The sequence below is a fragment of the Sciurus carolinensis genome, chromosome 7 (assembly GCF_902686445.1).
Source record: "Sciurus carolinensis chromosome 7, mSciCar1.2, whole genome shotgun sequence".
In the NCBI taxonomy this organism is placed as follows: Eukaryota; Metazoa; Chordata; class Mammalia; order Rodentia; family Sciuridae; genus Sciurus; species Sciurus carolinensis.
The window spans coordinates 28372506-28394847 of NC_062219.1; the positions used below are offsets into that span (position 1 = coordinate 28372506).

The 22342-nt window shown below is 37.0% G+C and overlaps 1 protein-coding gene across 2 annotated transcripts in view; it reads left to right on the forward strand.

The window, feature by feature from the left end:
- Map3k5 (mitogen-activated protein kinase kinase kinase 5) overlaps positions 1–22342 on the forward strand; it is a 216335-nt gene that overhangs the window by 115275 nt on the left and 78718 nt on the right. For both annotated transcript variants that reach the window (XM_047558138.1, XM_047558139.1), the window contains exons 9-12: positions 3726–3885; positions 6001–6154; positions 11637–11744; positions 20192–20241. In XM_047558138.1, coding sequence (XP_047414094.1) covers positions 3726–3885; positions 6001–6154; positions 11637–11744; positions 20192–20241 — 472 coding nt within the window. The remainder of the gene's footprint in view (positions 1–3725; positions 3886–6000; positions 6155–11636; positions 11745–20191; positions 20242–22342) is intronic.

Below are 22342 nucleotides of genomic sequence, written 5' to 3' on the forward strand. Positions count from 1 at the left end.
ATTGAAATCCACAATAGTGCTTTATTAATTTGGCCATATGGATCAGGAGCCTTAAAAACATTGTATCCTCGAACCAAGTATCATACTACTTCTGAAACAGTTCCTATGGAAATAATCCTCAATGTAGAACAGACTGAGTGTGGTTAAGATAGTATTGTCAGATGCCTTTGTGACAGTATAAATTGGTGTAGCATTTTCTAAGGGTGATTTGACAGAATGTATCAACAATCAAATTGAGCATCTTTTCTGTCCCAAGTTCATATTTAGTACTTTATGGTAAGGAAATAATTGAATAAGTACACAGGCTATGTGTATAAGAATGCTTGCCATAATAAAAATGACCATCTAGTCAGGTATTGTGGCACCTACCTATAATCCCAGGGGCTAGAGAGGCTGAGGCAGGATGCTCACAAGTTCAAAGCCAGCCTCAGCATTTTAGTGAGGCCCTGAGCAACTCAGTGAGACCCATCTCTAAATAAAATATTAAAAAGGACTGTGGATATAACTCAGTGGTTAAGTGCCCCTGGGGTTAATCGCTAGTACCAAAAAAAAAAAGAAGTCATCTATCCGTATTTGGGTAAATAAATTGTGACACATTCATTTGCTGATGTACCATATCAAAAGTAATGTTTTGTCCAAATGCTGAATGGCTTAGTGTCATGATCATGTGACAGATTTATGCCAAGGCCAAAGTTGAATATCACCATCATAGAATGAGTTTCTGGGGTACAAGAAACAAATCTGAAATTTTAGTTTTAAACTATTATAATTTTACTATCGAACATTTTCTTAGTCCCTATTTAAAAGTTTGACATCATGGTTTTCTGCTACCGGGGCCCTGGGTCTATTGTCGTGTATAGTACAATCAAAAGTTGCTCATTTTCAGCTGAGTTTGGTAGAAAAACATGTTTTTAGTGTCTCATTTTTCCTCTCCTACTTTCTTCTTCATCTTAATGCAATTTCCAAATGAACTTTTTCCCTGAATACTAAAGGTTTACATACAATTATGTAATTAAAAAGTAACTTGAAAAAATTTGAAGATTATTGTACTAGTGAACTTTTTGTTGCTGCGATCAAAATACCTGACAAGAACAACATAGAGGACGAATGATTTAGTTTGGCTCATAGTTTCAAAGGATTCATAGCATGCCCACAGAGAGGTCCCACCTCCCAGTAATCCATTCAGCCATCGATGGGTTAATCCCCTGATGAGGTCAGAGTCCTCATGATCCATCCCTTCTCACAAACCCCACCTCTGAACCTTGCTGCCTTGGGGACCATGCTTTCAACATGAGTCTGGGGATATTCCAGACCAAAACCCTAATAGTTATTTTGTCTTAAGTATGATTTTTCTAAAAGGCAAAATTATGACTCAGGAAATATAAAATAGACACATGTGAAAAATTACATTTAACCCTGTGTTGTAGTCAACTTTGTGTTGTTGTGACCAAAAGACCCGACAAAAGCAACTTAGAGGAAAAAAAAAGTTTATTTTTGGCTTACAATTTCAGAAGTTTAATCCATGGTCAGCCAATTCTATAGGGCTGGGCCCACTGTGAGGCAGCATATCTTGGTAGAAGAGCCTAGTGGAGGAAAGCTGCTCAGGTCATGGCAGGATCAGGATGCTTCACTGTCTGGGGACAAATTACATAAACCCCAAAGTCATACCCATGATTACCTACTCCTTCCAGTCACACCCTGCCTGTCTACAGTTAGCATCCAGTTAACCCATCAAAGGGATTAATCCACTCTTTATGTTATAGCTCCTCTAATCTAATCATTTCACCTCCAAACATGACCCATAATACCCAGTATGTGGAAACCAATAAGAGTAGATATCCAATTCAAAGAGCATTTAAAAAATTAAGGTATTCATAAATGACCAACAAATATATGCAAAAAAATGTTCAACATCATTAGCAATTAGGGAAATGTAAATCAAAACCATTCTGAGATTTCATCTCACACATCAGAATGGTAGTCAAGAATACAAATAATAATAAATGCTAGAGAGGATGTAGAGGAAAAGGAACACTTTTACCTTGTTGGTGGGATTGAAGATAAGTACATCCACTATGGAAATCAGTATGGCGGTTCCTCAAAAGACTAGGCATGGAACCACCATGTGACATAGCTATAACACTCCTCAATATCTATCCTGAAGAATTAAACTCATTTTACTACAGTGATACATGCATACCCTTGTTTATAATAGCACAAATAACAACAGCCAAACTATGGGACCAACCTAGGATTCCATCAATGGATGAATGGAATCCTGTGGTGCATACACACAGAGTTTTATTCATCCTTAAAGAAAAATGAAATTATGTCATTTGCAGGAAAATGGTTAAAACTAAAGCTCATATGTTAAGAGAAATAAGCCAAACACAGAAGGTCAAGGGTCATATGTTTTATATGTGGAAACTTGAGAGGAAAAAGTAAAAGATAGGTGTGGGTGGCTGTCATGAAAATGAAAAAGGAGATCAGTATAGGAAAAGGAACCAGAGGTGTGAGGTGGGGAGGGAAGGGAAGTGCTGGGGAATGATATTGGCCAAATTATATTGTTATATTGTGTATTGTGTGGATGTATGAATATATAACAATAAATTCCATCATTATGTCCAAATGTAATGCACATTTGTAAAATTATAAAAAATTGTAAAAATGTAAAAAATTGGCAAAAAAAGAAGTTAATGTTTTCATAAGCAATTCAACAAAGAAATGTTAGGATAAAATTTCTGAGTTTGGTTTTTCTTTTTTTAAAGCTGGTTTCTGTCCAACAGGTCATAAATCTTAGGGTTTATCTTTTCCACTAGACAGAAATTATTTGCATCTGAACTGGACAAAAATCTACAAATTAACAAATAAAGTTCTTTAAGTCTGGGACCTTTAATAAGCAGTAAGTAGTAACGTGAAGTAGCTGTACTTTGCCTAGACTGTTCATGAGTGGTCTGTGCCCCCATATGAGATTGAAATGACATGCCCTACTTTTTTGCCCTATTCCCAAATCTTAGGTAATTTTTTTTTTTATCTTTCATGTGTTGTATGTTAGTGGCATTGAACAAATCTAAAAGGACATATTCTTTTTGAGCAATCAAATGCTTATGAAATGCATGTGCGTGAGTAGAGATGAAATGCAAAGAAATTGAGAAGAGCTAAAGCAATATTTAAAAAGAACAAAGTTGGAAGACTTTGATTTCCCGAGTTCAAGCCATGATAGAAATTGACAGTAACAGAACAATTATCTGTCAGTCTCTAATTTTGTATGTGTGTAATTATTGTTTTTATATATAAATCATTAATTATTGTGACATTATTTAAACTTTATATTTGTGCTTCAACTGATAAAGTTTCAGTCTATAAATCCTAACGAAACTTCCCTTTCAAATTACTTATGAATCCATGATATAATAAGAAAAGGTAGGATGTTATCCAGCAATGACTTTAGTATTATTGCCTTCTAATTTGTGCATATGTGGATGTACATAAAGTGGTCATGGAAGTTATCTTTGGGTTTTCAAATTAAAGGATAATTTTCACCTTCTTCCAGGTAACTTATCTGGTTCATCAGACATTTTCTTGAATCATCTTAATAATCAGAAACTTAAAACTGCTCGTGTCTTACAAGAGGTTGAAAGCTTCATTTTGCTTTGCAATGAAAAGTTGGCTGTGCCCATCTGTGGTGTGTGTTTGTAACATTCTGCTTCTTGCTCATCTCCTAGGGGTGAAGCTAAGTAGCCTTCTTGGCAAAAAGGGGAACTTGGAAAAACTGCAGAGTTATTGGGAAGTAGGATTTTTCCTGGGGGCCAGTGTCCTGGCAAATGACCACCTGCGGGTCATTCAAGCATCTGAAAAGCTTTTCAAACTGAAGACACCAGCATGGTAATAATAAATGCTTATGTGTTTATACAAGTATTTTTAATAAGCAGTTTCATATTGTTGTTAATATATTAAAACTGACAGCTAGATTATGATTTTTAGAATAAAATACAGAATCTAGAGGGAACGTTGGTGTTCAAAGAGAAAGTGTGTTGAACATAAGTTCTGACGACTACGAATGGGCAATGTGAAGTCACATAGCTTTTCCTACACACTAACCAACCCATTGGATCAGGTCGGCTAGTGTCACCCACATGAACCATGCAGAGATCACACGTTTTAGACCTGCAAATGTGGCACATATTCAGGGCCTGAGGCCATGTGTCAATCTCAGCCTCTTTGGCCTCTGTTCCAAACTTGCATGCCCTTTGTTTTCTTTATGATCTGATCTGTTTTGGAATTCTCGTTCTTGGTTTTTATTTCTTTTTACTTAGAGTTCGATGGGCACATTTGAGTGTTTCCTACGTATGTGTGTTTTTCTAATTTCAAATTTTTGTTCTTGGTTTTAAACCCAGTCTTATCTTTATCTGTATGGCATTGAGAAGATGAAAACAAAATTCCATCTGCATTTAGGACCATTTTCAAAAAGAATTCTAATTTTATTATGCATCATATGTCATTGACTGTTAACTGTAAGACTTTAAAAGATTAACAACAATATATAGAGAGGCTCTTTCTAGAGCTACTCAGAGCATAGGCACTGACTGAGCACATCAGAGGAGCCATTTGAAAAATGACCACCATGTTGAGGCCCTCATGGCTCTCTACAGGACTTACTCACCTCCAGGTCTCCTCCTTTAGCCAGTCTTCCCCAACCTCACTCCCACACTTTGCAAGCCCGACCCTTCCCCTCCATGGAAATCCTTCAATCAATAGAGTTTAATGGTTCCTCAAAACCTGAGTGATAAAATCCATCTCTTGGCTTGGCAAACAGGCAAACAGGGTTTTCCCTTAGCCATCCCGACCTCAGCTCTTGTTACACTCTCTTCATAGAAAACATGCCAAAGTGCAATTTTAAGTGTTTGTGTCTTAGCACCTGCCTGAGGTGCCTCTTGCAGCCCTCTTATCTATCCCGGACACTCATAAATCACATCTGCTCATAAAGCAGACACGGACCTAAACCCTACCTCATATCCAAGTTCCTGCTTTCTTTTTCCTATCATTCTTTAGTTATGCTTCATTGATATTGCTTGTATGTTTCCCTTTAGCTGGATGGCTATTTAGTGAGGTCTCCACTAGTATTTATTCACGGTGTTATAATATCTTTTTGCGTTTGGCTTCACTGCACAGTATGCAACCTGAGAACAGGGACAGAACTGACAGTGTCATGTCCTCAGTAAGCATTTAGCAAATGATATGAAATACATGAACCAGTGAACGCGTGCATTGCAGTCAGCCAAATTTGCTGTTCCTATTCTGTGACTATCCAGGTGGCAGAGAAGGAGACTGAAGCACAGGTACAAAGAGCTTTGGCTGTAGAGGGGCTTCTGATAACAAGAAAACAGACACCATTTTATGTAATAGTAATAATAGCCACAAAACAATGCCTCAAGTTTCCATTAACTTAATTTTTATGGAACGTTAACTTCTATGCTTGTAGTCTACAAAGTGCCTACATAGCCATTATCTTGTATATTTATCTTGCTTCTTATTTTTCCTAACCTTTTCCTTTGAGGCAGCATCTATCTTATTAGATTTGAGAATATTTGTACAATATAGAAACTCAATTGCTTTGAAGCAAAATAATCTGTTTTGAGGGGGTCTGTTTTGGAAATCTTCAAAGAAGCAGATTTAAAATAAGTGCATTCACCTTTGTCCTTGAATAGAATATAGGTATTTAAAAATTTGTGATTTAAGTAGATGTGTGACGCCAGTTCAATTTACTTAAGCCCTCTAAGCCTCAATTTTCCTATCTCTGAAACAGGGATAAAAGCCTATGTTATTGACCTTTTTGTGCATGTGAAACTACATGATATGAAACAAAGAATAATATTTGATGAATCTGAATGCATAATTATTAATGCCATATGTATTATATTTACAGAGTAAAACCAGGATACATGGAAACAGGTGATTCTAAACTTATCAGTGATATGATTTATATCTTTTAATTCTCAGGTACCTCAAGTCTATTGTAGAGACTATTTTGATATATAAGCATTTTGTGAAGCTGACCACGGAGCAGCCTGTAGCCAAGCAGGAACTTGTGGACTTCTGGATGGATTTCCTGGTTGAGGCCACAAAAACAGATGTGACTGTAGTTAGGTTTCCAGTGAGTACCCTTTAAATCCAAGTTTTATTCTGTGTGGTTTCTTTTTTTTTTTTGAAGAGCATCTTGCATTGTGATTGTAATAGTAATGGTATACTGATTTTCATGGCCTAAGACTGTCACCTGGCTCACATATGTATTTTCTGCAACCTGGTTTGCTTTACCTTACTTTTAAAAATAACTTCTCCAAATTAGAGAAATGAGATGCATTTGTGTTTTTTCATAGAATTTGGGTGGTTCCTTATGGTAAGTGTAAAGTGTGCTTGCAAAGCAGTGAATAGATGGCCTCTTAGCTTAACAAGGGAAGGCAGCTTCAGCTCAGATGGGTAGATGCTATTATTAAATAGTCCAGTTTTGTTGGATATTGTCTTCAGCTTTATCCTCATTAATGTGGTGAAAATGATCAGGTTCAACTGTCTTGTTATTACATCTCTACCACTTTTTACCCAGGTGGGTCAGGATTACTCATGTGTCAGAGAAACCCATGTAGTAGCCCAAGTCACTGTTTACAATGCTTTGACCAAGAGAAGTGATGACTTCTGTTGCATCTACAACTCATTTGGACTGATCTGTAGCTGACTTTGTATACAAATGTGTGTATTATACATTTATGTATATGTATGTATAAATATATATTTTATGCACACATACACACAAACACACACATACGTTTTTAGATGTATTGCTCATCTTTTCAGCTGGTGCCATTCCTACTCTGATAGTTTGCAGAATACCATCCAGAGCAATTTGGATTTGGCATGCATTTCAGGAATTACTGCAACTCATTGTGTGTGTAAATTTCTTCCCATGTGAAAGTGATGGCATAAATCTCCAGGTTTGAGTTCTTTTATCTCAATCTTCCATACTCAGAGGTGGTAACAGTTCTCAATTCTTCCTGTAGAAACCTTGAATTTGTTGATAGGATCATCTGCTTCATTTAATTAAATCCATTGCTGGCATTAACATTCTTTACTCTGTCTTCCACAGAGAGCCTTGAGCTCAACAGGGTCCTTCATTGAAAAGGCTTTTAGACTAAAACACTTCAGTTCATTTTCCAGTCTAGATAATGTGCAGCCGAGGAAAATCCTTATCTTAGGGTGAACTGGCAGCTTGCCTTTCACTGGTGCTGAGTGGCAAGAAAAAGGGTGGTGAAAGAAGACAGCACACAACTCAGCCTTTAATCGACTGTTGACTTGATCATCTAGAAAACTGGCCATGAAAGGAAACCATTCATATTAGCTGTTGCCAGCTAATTTAGTTCAGTATGAATTAGTCTGTTGTAATGTAAATAAGTGAATATTATAAAAACAATTAGTAAAACACAGAAAATATTAAGTGAGAAGTCAGGAGATTGTAAGCATAAATTCTGAGTTAGAGAGGCTTTCTTAAGTAAGAAAGGACCAAAAAGCCCCAAAAGAAAATATTTACCAATTTAATTTTATTAAAAAATAGAGGGACTGGGGATGTAGCTCTGTGGTAGAGCACTTGCCTAACTTGAGTGAGGCTCTGGTTTCAATCCCCACCAATGCCAAAAAATTAAAAATTAAAAAAGGATTATTTTGTTCAGTAGAAAATCCATAAACAAAACAAATAAAAAGCTAGATAATGAGGAGAAAATAGGGACTGGGGGGATAGCTCAGTCCATAGAGTGCTTGGCTTGTAAGCACAAGGCCCTGGGTTCGATCCCTAGCACCACCCCCCCCCCCCAAAAAAAAAAAGAGAGAAAATATGTAATAGAAAATCTGTAAAATAGTCAGAAAATTTGCCTGGTATGCCAAACAAAACAAAACAAAAACTACAAATGGTAAGAAAAAAAGAATAATGGACAAATCATATGAAAATATAATTAACCTTATTGGGTAGTCAAATAAATAAAAATTAAAATGAGACCCTTTTTTGCCTGTTGAACTCAAATAATTAAAAATTGCAAAAGTGTGGGTCATGAGCATTTTTTAGAGGTGGCTGGTGGGCATAAGGAATTGATAAGTGCTTTGGGAAATCTCGTGTGGAGGGGATGATTGCGTCATGTAAGGGACCACGGGGACTTCAACTTTTTCTGCAGAATTTCATTTCTTTGAGAAAAGTTTTGAAGCAAATATGGTAGTACATTAATATTTGGTTACCTGTGGGGTGGGAGGTACAAAGGTGTTCTTCATATTTTCTTGTACTCACTTATGACATACCATTTTTTTTTTCCGGCAATTTATTTCCTTCTTGGAACTTAGGGGTTTATTTAGGGGCTATCTTTTAGTGAAAAGACTCTGAAATGCAGTGTTTTCTACTCATTTCTACTACATCAGAATTCATAACTTGAGTTTTCAAATTTGCTTTCCTGTGGTTGGCTATGATACAGAGTGTGCAAAATTGTACAGTTTTCTAGCTCTCCTGAAGCTGAGCTTTCTCTTTCTTTCTTTCTTTCTTTCTTTCTTTCTTTCTTTCTTTCTTTTTTTATGAAATAAGCAGAATTTATTGCCAAGGTCTTCAAAGATGATTACAAACACCAAGTATCCTTCTAAAAGTATCCCAGATTAAATCAAAGGCACATCATCAAAGTAAAACACTTATGACATGAAGAATTCTTTTAGGTCCTAATATTTTCATTTACTTTGTTTTTAACCATTTCCAGTGTTTTTAAACATTTTTTTAAGACATGAAATAATATAATATCTTTTAAAAAGTGCAACTACAACTATAAAGTAAAGGAACTTAAAAAGAGATCCAATCTGCTTCATGCAGAAGATGGGGCAAACTCATATGCATCATAACATGAATATTTCCAAACAAGTTGCTGAGCTTTCTTATAGTTCATGTTTTGTGAATTCCATAGAATGTAAGTCTCCCAGGAAGTTCCAGATTTAATAGAAATTGTGGGAGGATTAACCACTGCCAAGATATTGTTTAAAAAATAATGAAAGCATGGAGGATTAAAAAAAATCTCAATATAGATGATAATACAATAGAAAAATAGAACCAATATTTGGGTAGTCGACTGTAACTGCATCTGGAATTTGCCATCTGTGTTCACTGCATGGAGAAAGGGGCCTTCTCAACGTGTGGTTTTGTATCAGCCCTGTTTTCTGAGTAGCATCCTCTGTGGCTCAAATCTGAAGACTGCAGTCGTCTTAATTAGGAGGATAATTTTATCCTTCTTTTGAAGGGGTTCTGACTAAAAACCAGAATGGCCTAGGTGAGAAAATATTTACCTGTGACTATTTCTTATTTATCTCATTAACATATCCATTCTCATTCCTCTAAGAAATAACCGTGACCCTGGGTATAAGAAAGTGACAGGTTATTCGGGAAATGATTTGAATGGTTCGATCCTTTGTTATTATTTGGATTCTGTTTGATTTATTCCTTTTCCTTAGCTAACTTTGTAGTATATTTTCTTCCTTCTCACATGGAAAAGTTTGGAGACTTCAAACCTAATGTCAGATGAGAGGAGGAAGAGGAGTGTCATCTTTGGAAGACTACTAGAATTTAGACGTAGAACCCTACTTAATGCTGTTCTCTGTAGTTTATAGGCCTTTCTTTTTTCCTGCTGCAGAGATGTATTGTGAAGTTAGCAGTTAATTATAATGTTGACCCATTTAGAAGACAAACTGAAAGCAAGTCTTAAGCGAGTCACGTCTAGCTCTATGGCTGTGTCAAATGGCCTCCTTTTCCGTGTCTTTCCTCAGCTGTTTTGTGACCCCTGTAACATACGCTACACATTCCTTACACTCTTTCATCTCAAGGGCAGATCAAGGGCTCAACAAACGTTAGTGATAAATGTCACCGTGCTTTTATCCCCTGTGCCAAGTTAGGAACACATAGTTCAGAGTTTATCTATTAGGAATATTTGAGATGATAATAAAGACATAATTTAGCCATAAAGGGACTGTGCTTCTCTATGGTTAAATAATGTGCTCACAGAATTAGGAAATAACACATATTCTGATTTGCTAGGAGAGAGACTTGGCTGATGTTTTGGGAAACCCACTTTTTATTCTCTACTATTTGTTGTAATTTAATAAACACTTGGATCCTCAGATGTGAAAATACCATTTATGCAGTGTTTAGATTGAAAGTTGATTTTCAGTATTAATCAATGGCTCCCTTAATGCAAGTGACTAGAATTAGGACCTGACTCAACTAGCAAGTGAGTATGTTCCTGAGTCAGTTTGTCCTGCTGTCGGGTACTCTGGGTTTATTTGCGGTGTGGCATGTCTTATTTTCACAGCAAGGGCCTGACCAAGAATATGAGCTCTGAAAATTTTTTATACTCAGAGAGTAAAGAAAATTTTGTTTTTTTTAGGGCCCTTTCTCTACTTCTTTGTACGTTAACTTACATAAATGTACAATAGTGATAAATTTAGAGTAAAATGAGTACATGGGGTTGACAGTATGTGTCCAAGGACCAGTTTTCTGGCCCAGATTTTGTGCCTTCTTGCTCAGGCTGCCTTTTATGTTTTAATGTATTGTGAGTCTGTAATTTTTTGTGATGAAGCCCTAGATAAGCTTTCTCTTCCACTTTCATTTGGTAAACTTGCTTGATTCAAGATTAGTTCTAAAAGTAATTTTCTTGTGTTTTAAGCAGTGGAATACAAAGAGCTAATCCCAGTTTCTCTGTAGTGAAATATTGACTTTTTTTCAAAACACTGAAGTCTGCAGTAGGCTTTAAAGCATCTGTATGAATAGATAATAATTATAGCAACTCTGAAGTCAGGGCATATATGGTATTTTAATGTTATTCTTTCCTAATGTGAGAATTAGTAATAATAATAACTTCATGCAGACCTCAGGATACAAATTCTCAACTTGCTTATCACCTATCCTTCATACATCTCCAAAACAGGAGCAAATTTTATTTGTCTTTTTCTTTCACAAGGCTAAATATATCATTATTGGAGATACCAATTTTATCTTGAAGGAAGTACAAAAATATTTTTATTACTTTATGCAGTTATGTCTGTTTTGGGGGTTTATATATAAAACTTTCAACAATAACCAAAATTATTTCTGGATCCTTTTATGCAGACATGAAAAACCTTACTACTACCTCTTTATGATAAAACGTGACAGCAGAAAACCTAAAATAAGTATGGGACATTCTATGTATGGAATTTTTCTGTGCACAGAATTGCTTTTCCATGTTTCTGCCTTTCTTTGACACATTGGTATTTATAGCTTTATGTATTGCACGACAAAATATAAGCTTTTAAAAATACATCATTAGTAGATTGAACTAATGTATGGATTTTGAAATTTTATTTCCAAGTTCATTAGCAGTAAGAGGTGATATATTATTGACTTTATGGGAATTGTATAATGTCATACAATGCTGAGAGGACTCAGGACTCATCAGAAGTTAAATGGGTTTCTCCAGCCGGGATCCACAGCCTCAGCCCATGATCTCCCACGCTGGTGCTGGGTGGTTGTAGCAGCTGCAAGAGGTTTAAATCTTCAGTCACTGACATGAGTTCCCTTGCTTTATCTTCTCAAGGTATTAATATTAGAACCAACCAAAATCTATCAGCCTTCATACTTGTCTATCAACAATGAAGTGGAGGAAAAGACGATATCTATTTGGCACGTGCTTCCTGATGACAAGGTAAGTTATGCAGTTATGAAGATAAGAGCATTAGTCATGAGAGACTTTACTTCCTTCTAGTATTTGCCTATTCCAGCAATTGCCTGTGTTGGTTAAGAAGAAATAGCTTGCCTCTATTTGTTTTGGCATAAATACATTTTGTATTATATAGTTGGTTAATTTTGGGTTATGAATTTTGCTCAGTTAATAAAATATAATTGAACTATATGGATTTTTATTATAGATTGTCAAACTGGACTATTTCTCTGATTTTTAAATTCATGCTATAAATTAAATTATGTATCAAAGAACTAATACTTCAAATAGGTGTTGTAAATGGTGCATATCTTAAGTCTGGGAAAACTGTCAGAATAATACCACTTCTAGTCTTACATTGGTATCATTATAGTTATCATTACATCTAGCTGTTTGGTTATCTAAGTAACTGCCAAGTCTCTGGTTAGCCACTGCCTCAATGCGTGTGCCAGATGAGATGGACTGTGTTATACTTGTTATCAGAAGAACCTTGAGCAAAAAAAAAAAAAAAAAAGAAGAATCTTAAGCATTTTCATTTCTGCTCTTAGTAGTCACGTGGACAACCCTTTTTGCTACTTGATTTCATCAGTTTTGATGCATGTACAAATCATACTACTATTTTTAAAAAAATAGAATCCTTTCAGGACCTAGCCAGTCCACAGGATAAACCATAGGTATGAGAAGTCTTGGGAGAAAGTACTTCATTTGATAGTATTTTTTTGGTAATTGTTTTCCAGAATACCCTTATAATTTTCTTGAAACATTATTCATTCACATAGTCACTCACCAGATGTTTATTGAGCACTTATTCTGTGCCAGCTACTACTAGGCACTATGTTAAATGATAGGGAATCATCTGTGTACAAAATAAGTAAACTTCCTGCCCTCCTGATACCTCACTTCTACTTAGGGCAGCAGTAAAGCAATCAGTAAAACACAGAGATGTATTTAATGGTGAGAAGGGGAAAATAAAGCAGAATGTGGAATCAGGAGGTCTGTCTGGGAGTATGGGGTTATAATTTTTTAAAAAATATTTTTAATTAGTTGTTGATGGATCTTTATTTTATTTACTTATGTATATGTGGTGCTGAGAATCGAACCCAGTGCTTCACACGTGCTAGGCAAGTGCTCTACCGCTGAGCTAGGACCCCAGCCCCACAATTTTTTAAATGTAGTTTTTGAGCCATTGGACATAAAAGCCTGATTTGAACATTTGAACAGTAGTAACAACCACAATAATAAAATAACTGCTTTGTACATGTTAGGACTAAACCCTCTTTTTTGAAACCCTGAAGTTTAATCCCGCTTTACTCTCTAAACACGGGAATAATCATTTGAGAGGTTGTTTTTCCTCCATTTGGGCACAAACCCTGCATGTGGCACCCTGGCCTTCATGAACTCTATTGTATTGGAATCTTTTATACTCAGAGTGAAACTTGGGCACATACATTTTTCTGAAGATCTCTGTGTGATTCTGATGTGCAGCCATGGTTGAGAACAATTTTAATAGGAGACGCAGACATATTAAATTACTCAATTGTAATTCTGACTAAGCTGGCTCCAAGGGACGGTGTTTTTCAAAGTGTGGTTCCCTGGAACGTCAGCAGTTGAGTCATACACAGAGCTGATTGATGATGCAAATTCCTGGTCTTCATGTCACAACCTACTGGAGAAAGTCTTAGAACTCACATATATAAGCCACCACCTTAGGATATTCAACAGGAACATCAACACAACTTATCTATAATCTAGCGAGAAGAATGTCCCATGCTCTGAGCTGTCCACCTCAGCTGGGACAGACCCTTCCCACGTGTCAGTCATGGCCAGGCTTGTGACCTTTACCAGAGCAGCAAGAAGTCACCTGTCACAGTGCTGTAGTTTTTAGAAAAAGTGCTGTTCTGTGTTTCAAATTAACAGAAACTGAACAGTACCCGGAAAGCATTTTTATGTGTATTTTAAGTTGTCATGTTTGGATAAAGTTGGTCATGTTAAGTTTTGTAACTCAGTATTTTAGCACACATGCTAAATGTTGATATCATAGCCATGGAGGAAACCATCCATTTTCAACACCAAATCTGCCTAATAGCATGGAGAAATACATAGTGACATATTTCAGCATTGTGGGCTTTTTCGGATCCAGTATGTGAAACATTGTCCTCTTTAGCACCTCAACAAGACTATTCTGCACCAGCTCCACCAGAATTTTAGAGACACTCCACTAATAGGTTGAGATAAGGATCTTCACCCAAAAAAGCCCCAAATCACAGATTTCAATATTGCCACTGAAAGCAGAGTTGCAAATTTGGCTTTTTTTATCATCAAGAGTGCCAATAACATAGATAAACACTTGAAGTCAGGCATGGTGGTGCATGCCTGTAATCCTAGAGATATGGAAAACTGAGGCAGGAGGATTGCAGGTTGGAATCCAACTTCCGCAACTTAGTAAGGCCCTAAGCAACTGAGTGGGAATCTGTCTCAAAATAAAAATTAAAAGGAGCTGCGGATGTAGCTCAGTGATAAAGCACCCCTGGCTTCAATCCCCCAGTACCAGAAACAAACTAACAACAACAACAAAAATTTGCAAAAAGTCACTTACAATACTTACTCATAGCAGACAACTTCCTTGACAGATGTTTATGACAGACTTTTAGCTAAGACATGAGTCCCCCATTACTATATATACACTTTCTTGATGAAGTGACAGCAGTTGACCCAGCAACTCTACGGGTGTTTCTAATGTGTAAGGTAAAAAGACCCCACCTGGAGCATCATGCTGTTCCTGAGGGAAGCAGTGCTGAGATACCAATAACATTAGGGCCTCATGTCTGTAAGCAGTTTTTGACTTCTTGGGCCTTGTAACTGTGCGGGTTTCTGTGTAAGACTGTGGGCTCTTGGTCTAGGAAGTTCAGTGAGAATGAAGAACAGTGAGGCATAGCCTCCTGAGACAAGGCTTCATAAAGGAACCTGGACTTGACTGTGGATTGCTGAAAAGGTAAAGGCACGAGGGAAGACAACCCAGCTTAGGAGAAGGGAGAATTCCAAGAAAGGCACCCTACTGAAAGTGAGCATGGGAACTTAGGGCTGGGAGGAGACTACCTGGCCGTAAGAGGAAGGTGTCCAGGGTGCTGGGCAATAGAGTGAGTAGGCAGGGTAATAGAAAACAGCCAAGCACTGCACGAGCTAGGAATGTAGACATGTGCTGGTAGGAAACTGCACCATGAAGCTCAGAATCTGAGAGCTGGCATGAAGGCAGAAGGGCGCAGAGTTAAGAGCACAGGTGTGAAGACTGACGTCATCTCTTGCTTGCTCTGTGACCTGGGCAGTCCACTTAAACTCCTCATGCTGTACTTCCTGTATTGTAAAAGGAGAATAACAGTACCTCACTGGATTGGTGTGAAGACGGGGTGAGGTAATTATTGTAAATCATTGAGCACAGGGCTAAATGGCGTGGAACAAATGCTCAGTAATGGTTGCTCTTATAGCGGTAAGATTTATTGGAACTTCACAGTAGAGTTCAGAAATCTTGGCTTCTAAGAGTATCACAGGAAGACTGTTAGAGGAACTGACTAGAAACAAGGCAGGTAGAACACTTAGACTGGAATGATGTGATTGTGACCACAGACAGGTCATTTGGAAAGAAAAGTGTATGACTCAATCACTCATTTAGGAAGAGGAATTAAGAGAGGAAAATGCATGAAGTAACTCAGACTTGGATCCCACTGATGGTACTGGCAGGGTGGTTAGAAGAAAAACCCGAGTTGTAGAAGCATCATTGGGAATTTCATGTTGGACTGTTTAATTGGGACTGATGGCATGACTCCAGGTAGAATCATCTGGAGATAGAATCGAGAATAATCAATGTAACTATATACACACCATTAAGATCGCTTTCAAGTGTGATGTTTTATTCACATTGTTTTAAAATATACGCAGGCATGTTCTGACACGCTCAAGTTTAGTAATCTCCCAGTTGAAACTACAAAAACTAAGGCTAGTTACAAGACCTGACATTATGGATGAAGAACAAGACTGAGAGAGATTGTCAAAATTTTGCTTGATTGGAAAGAGCGAGGTTATCCAAGGACACTTGGAAATGGAATGGGGCTAAAGAAATTAGTGATTAGCAAGGCCCAGAGAATGAGTGGAGAGCCAGAAAAATTTGGAAGACAGGGGGAAAAAGGCTAGAAATTAAGCCAGAGATTTTTGGAAAGTGAGTACTATTTCTAATTCGTTGTTACTGTTTTGTCCTTCCTGGAGCTTCTTCATTCATTAAAGTGAGCCTTCTGTTGATGCCCTTATACTTTGCAACAATTATAAAGATGATCTTTAAAATTGTGTTAATAAATAAATATATTAGGATATAAACCCGTATATTAAGAGGGGTTATAGATTTAGGCTGCGAATTATTCAGTTTCTATTTTCACCATTTTAAAAATGGTTTTTATTAGTGTCTTATAGTTATACATAATACTGAGCTTCATTTTGACATAATTATATGTGCATGGAATATATTTGGCTTCATTTTAGTCTCTAGTACTTTCTCTTTCCCTCTCTTCCCTCTCCCATTCCCTTCCTGTACTCTACTTGTCTTCCTCCTATTTATTTATTGTTTTTTAAATTGGTGCTTTATAGATATGTATATATAAAAGTGGACTTCACTGTGGTATGTTCACATATGTATACACAGCATAATATGGTCAATTTCATTGTGCAAATTTCCCCTTTTCCCATCCCTCCCTCCACCCTCTCAATCTTTTTCCTCTACTCCACTGATTTCTATTTTCATGGGCTCACCATCTTTTTCCCCCTCATTTTACTTGAGCTTCCACACATGAGAGAAAGTGGTATCATTCTAATTTTAGTTTATGAGCTGCCAAAGCAAGTATCTGTTTTCACCATTTTTGATCAAGAAGAAACATAGTTCTATTATTTCTATTCCTATAACCTTCAGTTCTAAAAATTCTCCTTGTTCATAAATTTAAATTTTTGTGAATCCCTCTTCATTTTGATTTCATGTTGATTTCTTTGCAAACCCTTGGTCTGTCCATAATGTATTTATTACTCCTGTCATTTCTCTATTTTTTTTATGTAGAAGTGGTCAAATTGGAAGGAAGATAAGCAATAAAAGTAAGAAAAATGTATTACCATCCTAGTTTAAAACAAATGTAAAACTGTAATTAAATAACAGATTAAGCTACCAGCTTAATAGATCTTATATTAAACAGGAAATGGATTGTTTTTGACATAGAATGTCTTAAATTTTTTTTATAAAAGCAGAATAGAAAATGTTGCTTTTCATTTATCATATTCATTTCTTCATACCGTCTCTCAATATTTTCACTCTAAAATGGGGAATGAACAGTTTCATGGATTAACATATCCTTTGAAATGAAATTTTTCAAAACTTTAAGCCCATTATATACCAATGTTCCAGGAACATTCAGGGGCAAAATTAATTGAATACATTTTTTTTTTTTTTTTTACCAGTTCTCCCATAGATGCTTTCTTCTTAAAATCAGTCAGTACTTGAAGAAAGTCTACGTGGGTACCATGAAAGAAAAACCTAGATCGAGGGATGAGAAGTTATTTGCAAGATATTTTAGATGGTAGATTGGACTCTTTTGACCCATTGGTGACTTTTTGAGTACAGGTAGTAGAGAGCAGGTAGCAGGGGCCCAGTGGAGGAAAAAAGCTGACCCTCCTACCCTCTAACTCCAGCCAGCGGCTGCTCAGGAAATGTTTGAAGGGCGCATCCATGTTATGATGAGCGTAGGCATGCTTACAACCACAAAACCCCCAACTAAAACAGCTTCAATAATAAGGAAATGCTGTTTTATCTTATAGGAAATTCCGAGGTGGGGTCATTCTGAGGGGGATGTAAGGTTCAGAATTCTGAGTTGGTTTCTCTACTTTTGTCTGTCTTCTCATGATCTTAAATAGCTCCAAGCAGCACCTCACAGACAGAGTCCTAGGGAGAAGGGACTGGCCCTCCTTCACATCAAAAGTTGTATCAGTCACCAGTAAGGGAAATGGGCTCACTATGGCTGATTTAGTCTATTCCCTTTCACTGTCCCACCTGAACAAACTTTTTTTTTTTTTTTTCCAGTACTGGGGATTGAACCCAGGGCCTTGTGCTTGCAAGGCAAGCACTCTACCAACCCAGCTATATCCCCAACCCCAAACTTTATTTTTTTTGTTATAGAGGAGAAGGAGGAAATGGCTATTGCCTAGAGAACCAGTAGTGCCTGCCGCAGTGTGATTTCTGCCACCCTAACCCTGTATTAACTTCCAGCTCTTGTTCTCGGGGCATGGGATCTGAGGTTAATCAGTTCCTAGAAAATGGTGCTTTTGCTGATTGAATAAGTTTGAGCCTTGTTGAGGCTTGCAGGGGCTAATTATTGTTGCAACTCTGCTTCTGGCCCTGTATTTTTTTTTTTTTTTTTAATTTTTATTTGTGGATGGACACAATACCTTTATTTTGTTTATTTAGTTTTTTCATATGGTGCTGGGGATTGAATCCAGTGCCTCACCCATGCTAGGCGAGCACTCTACCACTCAGCCACCACCCCAGGCCTGGCCCTGCATTTTTAAACCCAGATTCCCAGAGAATCTCACAGGTTGGCTTTGTAGCTCACCAGCACCTCTGTGTGGTGAGTCCCTCTAGCAGGGTAGGTGGGAAGGGAGGCGTGTTAATCATTCCGAGTCCAGCCCTGGACTTGATACCACTGAAATGGACTGTTTCCCTGGTAGCGCTGGCAGTCTTTCAGGAACCTAGTATCCTGGAAGTGTTCTCCTTTCCTATAAAACCAGCCCAGTCAACCTGGGAAATCTCTCCCTGGATGCTCCTAGAGCAGAGCTGACAGAAGATTGATTTACTGGCATTGTCTGTCAGTGTTTGCTGGTTCCTGTGTTGGATGGCTGATTTGCGCATTGCCCAACCAGCTCTGCCCTCATCCCCCCCTCCTTATCCTGAACATGGCCTTGGAAAGCAGCTCAGTTGCAGGCTCTGAGGATCAGGACACGTTATGTGCAAGTAGTCTACCCATAACAGCTTCAGCTCCTGGATCACACAGAGATTTACAAGTTCACTTGAGGTCAGCAGGATTCAGAAGCAACTTTCCGAATTACCAGTCAGGCTGCAAGGCTGCTATTTTAGTTTGCCTCCCTTTGAGCTTTGGTTAAGAGAGCCACGTTCCATGAGCACCGTTCTGTGGTGTCTTCCCTTCCTGGACTTCATGCACAATAAAATCTGCTCTAAGCTAATTCAGGTCACATCCCTTTGACCTGACTGATGTGCACTGAAATTAGTACTTTAGTAAATCTGTATCAGTCTTTAGAGAATTGTTTTTTTTTTTTTTTTTTTTTTTTTTTTTTTTTTTTTTTATTTTAAGTTCCAATAGCCATAGAAAAGAGCTAGGGGCTGTGGATAGAAATTATGACTTATTCAAGTTGCTTTGGCCAAGAAGAGTTCTGGGCCACCTGACAACCCCAAGACTTCATTAACCCTTTTCACAAACCCAAACAAGACCTCATCCTCCAGGCAATGGGTGGGTAGGAGCTTGTTTTCCTAATTGTTTTACATCAGTGTGAATTTCAGTATGAATTTATTACTATTTAACACTTTCTAAATATAGACCCATATCAACTGCTTTATTTCTGTAAAAATACTTATGATATCAATTTTATTTTGCTTTCAGACATTTTTTATAAAGAATATGATTCATCTTGGAATTTCTTTAAGGATACATGAATTTGATAATAATTGTAATAGCTTTAGTAGTAAATTTAGGAAATAAATTCTCACTTTTTTTGGGTCTGGACTCAGTGAATCACTCATCATGATATTCAAGTTTTTTATGTTCAAACTTTATTAGTGTATTGAATTTTGCATAAATTTGGTCATAACCCAGTATAGTTATAATGACGAATGTCCATGTGCACACATGGCTCTACTAATATCTGAAGAAATAGACCCATCGGTTTAGTTAGAAATTTTACCTAAAGATAATTCAGAAGTAATTATCTTTAAAACCTTGCAGATATTATATTCAAATTAATGTTTTTCTTTTTCAGAAAAAAAAATATTGCTGGACTATACTCATTGAATTACCTTGATCCCTTGGTTTTTTGTACTTGAAAAATTAATGTACAACCGTACATTAAAAAATCAGTCTTTGGAATTTAATGAGATTAATTCTCCCAGGCTCTTTTGGAAGCTATTTTATTGAAGTATAGGAGTTATTAAGTAAACATCACCCTTGTGACTTAGGCATGAATTGCAGCATCCATATGATGCTTTGTTCATGAAGAATTGAGCACCAGGAAAAATGACTCTGTATATTATTAAAAATAATCAAACAAAATTATTTTTGTTACAGTATTTTCAATTTGGATGACTCAGTATTTTTGGTTGTTGTTTTCCTGTGTTCTAGAAAGGCATACACGAGTGGAATTTTAGTGCATCCTCTGTCAGGGGAGTGAGGTAAGTTTCCTTGGTACTTTTTATTTACTTAAAAGATACTTTTTTTCTGGAATAATTGTAGCCTGGTTAGGATTCTTATTATGATTTTGAAGTCCAAAGCATTTCAGGAATCCTACTATTGATGGGAATGCCCAACCTTCTTAAATCTCACAGTCTCCACTGTGAAAGGATTTCCAACAAGATGTTCACTGTTAGGGAAATTGACTCTTGAGCTGCTATAAACATTGATGTAGCTGCATCACTGTAGTATGCAGTCAGCCATAAAGAAGAATAAAATTATGGCATTTGCAGGTAAATGGATGGAATTGGAGAATATCATGCTAAGTGAAATAAGCCAATCCCAAAAAACCAAAGACTGAATGATTTCACTGATAAGTGGATGATGATACATAACAGGGGGAGGGAGGGAGGCAAGAATAGAGGATGGATGGATTGTATAGGGTAAAATGAGGGATGGGGAGGGAGTAGGGACAAGGAAAATAATAGAATGAGACAAACATCATTACCCTATGTACATTTATGATGTACAAATGATGTGACTCTACTTCATGTACAACTAGAGAAACAATAGTTATATGGGGTATAACAAATGGGTTTGTACAATGAATCAAAATAAAAAAAAAATAACCAGGAAAAAAAATAAGAAATTGACTCTTGAGTTTGTTGCCTGCTTAAAATGTGGTGACTTTGGGGTAAATGTGAATTGTGTACCAGAATCAAGATGTAGATAAAAGGGAGCTATGTAGAGGTCTTCTTTAGCGGGTTGAGTTTTTGGTTTATGTTGTAGGATGTTTTTCTGTCCTTTTGGTATACCAGGATCTAATCCCCCCTTGCATAGATCCAGAGCACACAGTCCATCTACCAGCCTGTATCCTGTGTGTAACATTAATTACATGGGATTGTAGGGTATCTGTTTTTTAAAACTCTTCCTAAGGTCACTGTTGATGCAGTTACAGTGATAAATTTCAGTTCAGCTCTAATGTAGCTGCCATAGTATGACCGTCATAATGCCAAAGGCTCAGAAAATGCCATTTCTTGGGAGTTTGAAAAAAGTTTTTTTTTCAAATCGAGAGTCACAGGTTACATGTCTAAATACTCATTAGCTATATTCTCATACTAAACCAATTCTTAAAAATTCCAAAACAAATTTAATTGTGTTTACTACTGTTTATCCCCATATAATAGAAGTGGAAGACAACAGATTTCTGCAGGCCAGTTATGCAACATCCTGTTGCTTTTGGAACAATAGAAATTGACTTTGTTAGAGCATGAACTGGTAGAGCAGTCTGAGTCACTGATAATTTTCGTTTGCCTGGTAGAACTACCTGTTACCTCATGAATGATCTGAACAGAAATGAGTATGATTATGGACTGACTCATTATAGTCTTTCTAATCAATTCCTTCTCAAATTAAGCTTTCCTTTCTTAATATTTAATTTTAAACCCAGTCATTAGTAAGGCACTCATTATTTATTGCTGTGTTTTTAAGCAGTCCATCTGGTATAGTAACTGTAAATTCCACTTTATCAGATCTGTTTTCCAATCAATTAATTTTCTTTAATTAGGTATGGCAGTTTTACGATTGTGATTTATAATTTGTGCATAGCATGCCTCCATCTGGCTATTGCTGGCTCATATGCTGGGACACTTGAATTCTATTCTGCAGCTTCAGAGAGAACTAACTTTTCCTGGCCTCCTCCTCTGTAAAGAAGAGATGACAAACTGTGGAACAAAGTCCAACTAGGTCAGCAGTTTGTCTTGCATCACCCCAGAACTTGCCCAGATCAAGTCAATGGGCATTGAAAACTAGCTGTGTGCCAAATGTCGAATCCTGTTCTGCAGAGGACACAAAAATGCCTGAGGCATTAACTCCTCTCTTGAGTTCACAGTCTAGCAGGGAGGGGAGCAAACAGTTCACAACTGTTGGCAATGATGAGCAGTGATAGAAGCACACTCAGAACAGAAGTGCAAACCCTTCTGTTCAGGGTAGTAGTAGGTCAAGGAGAAGGGGTATGTTCTCAACTGGACCTTAAATGATGATTAAGGTTTCATTTTAAAGCAAAAAAAAAAAAAAAAAAAAACCCAAAAAATTATGTGCATT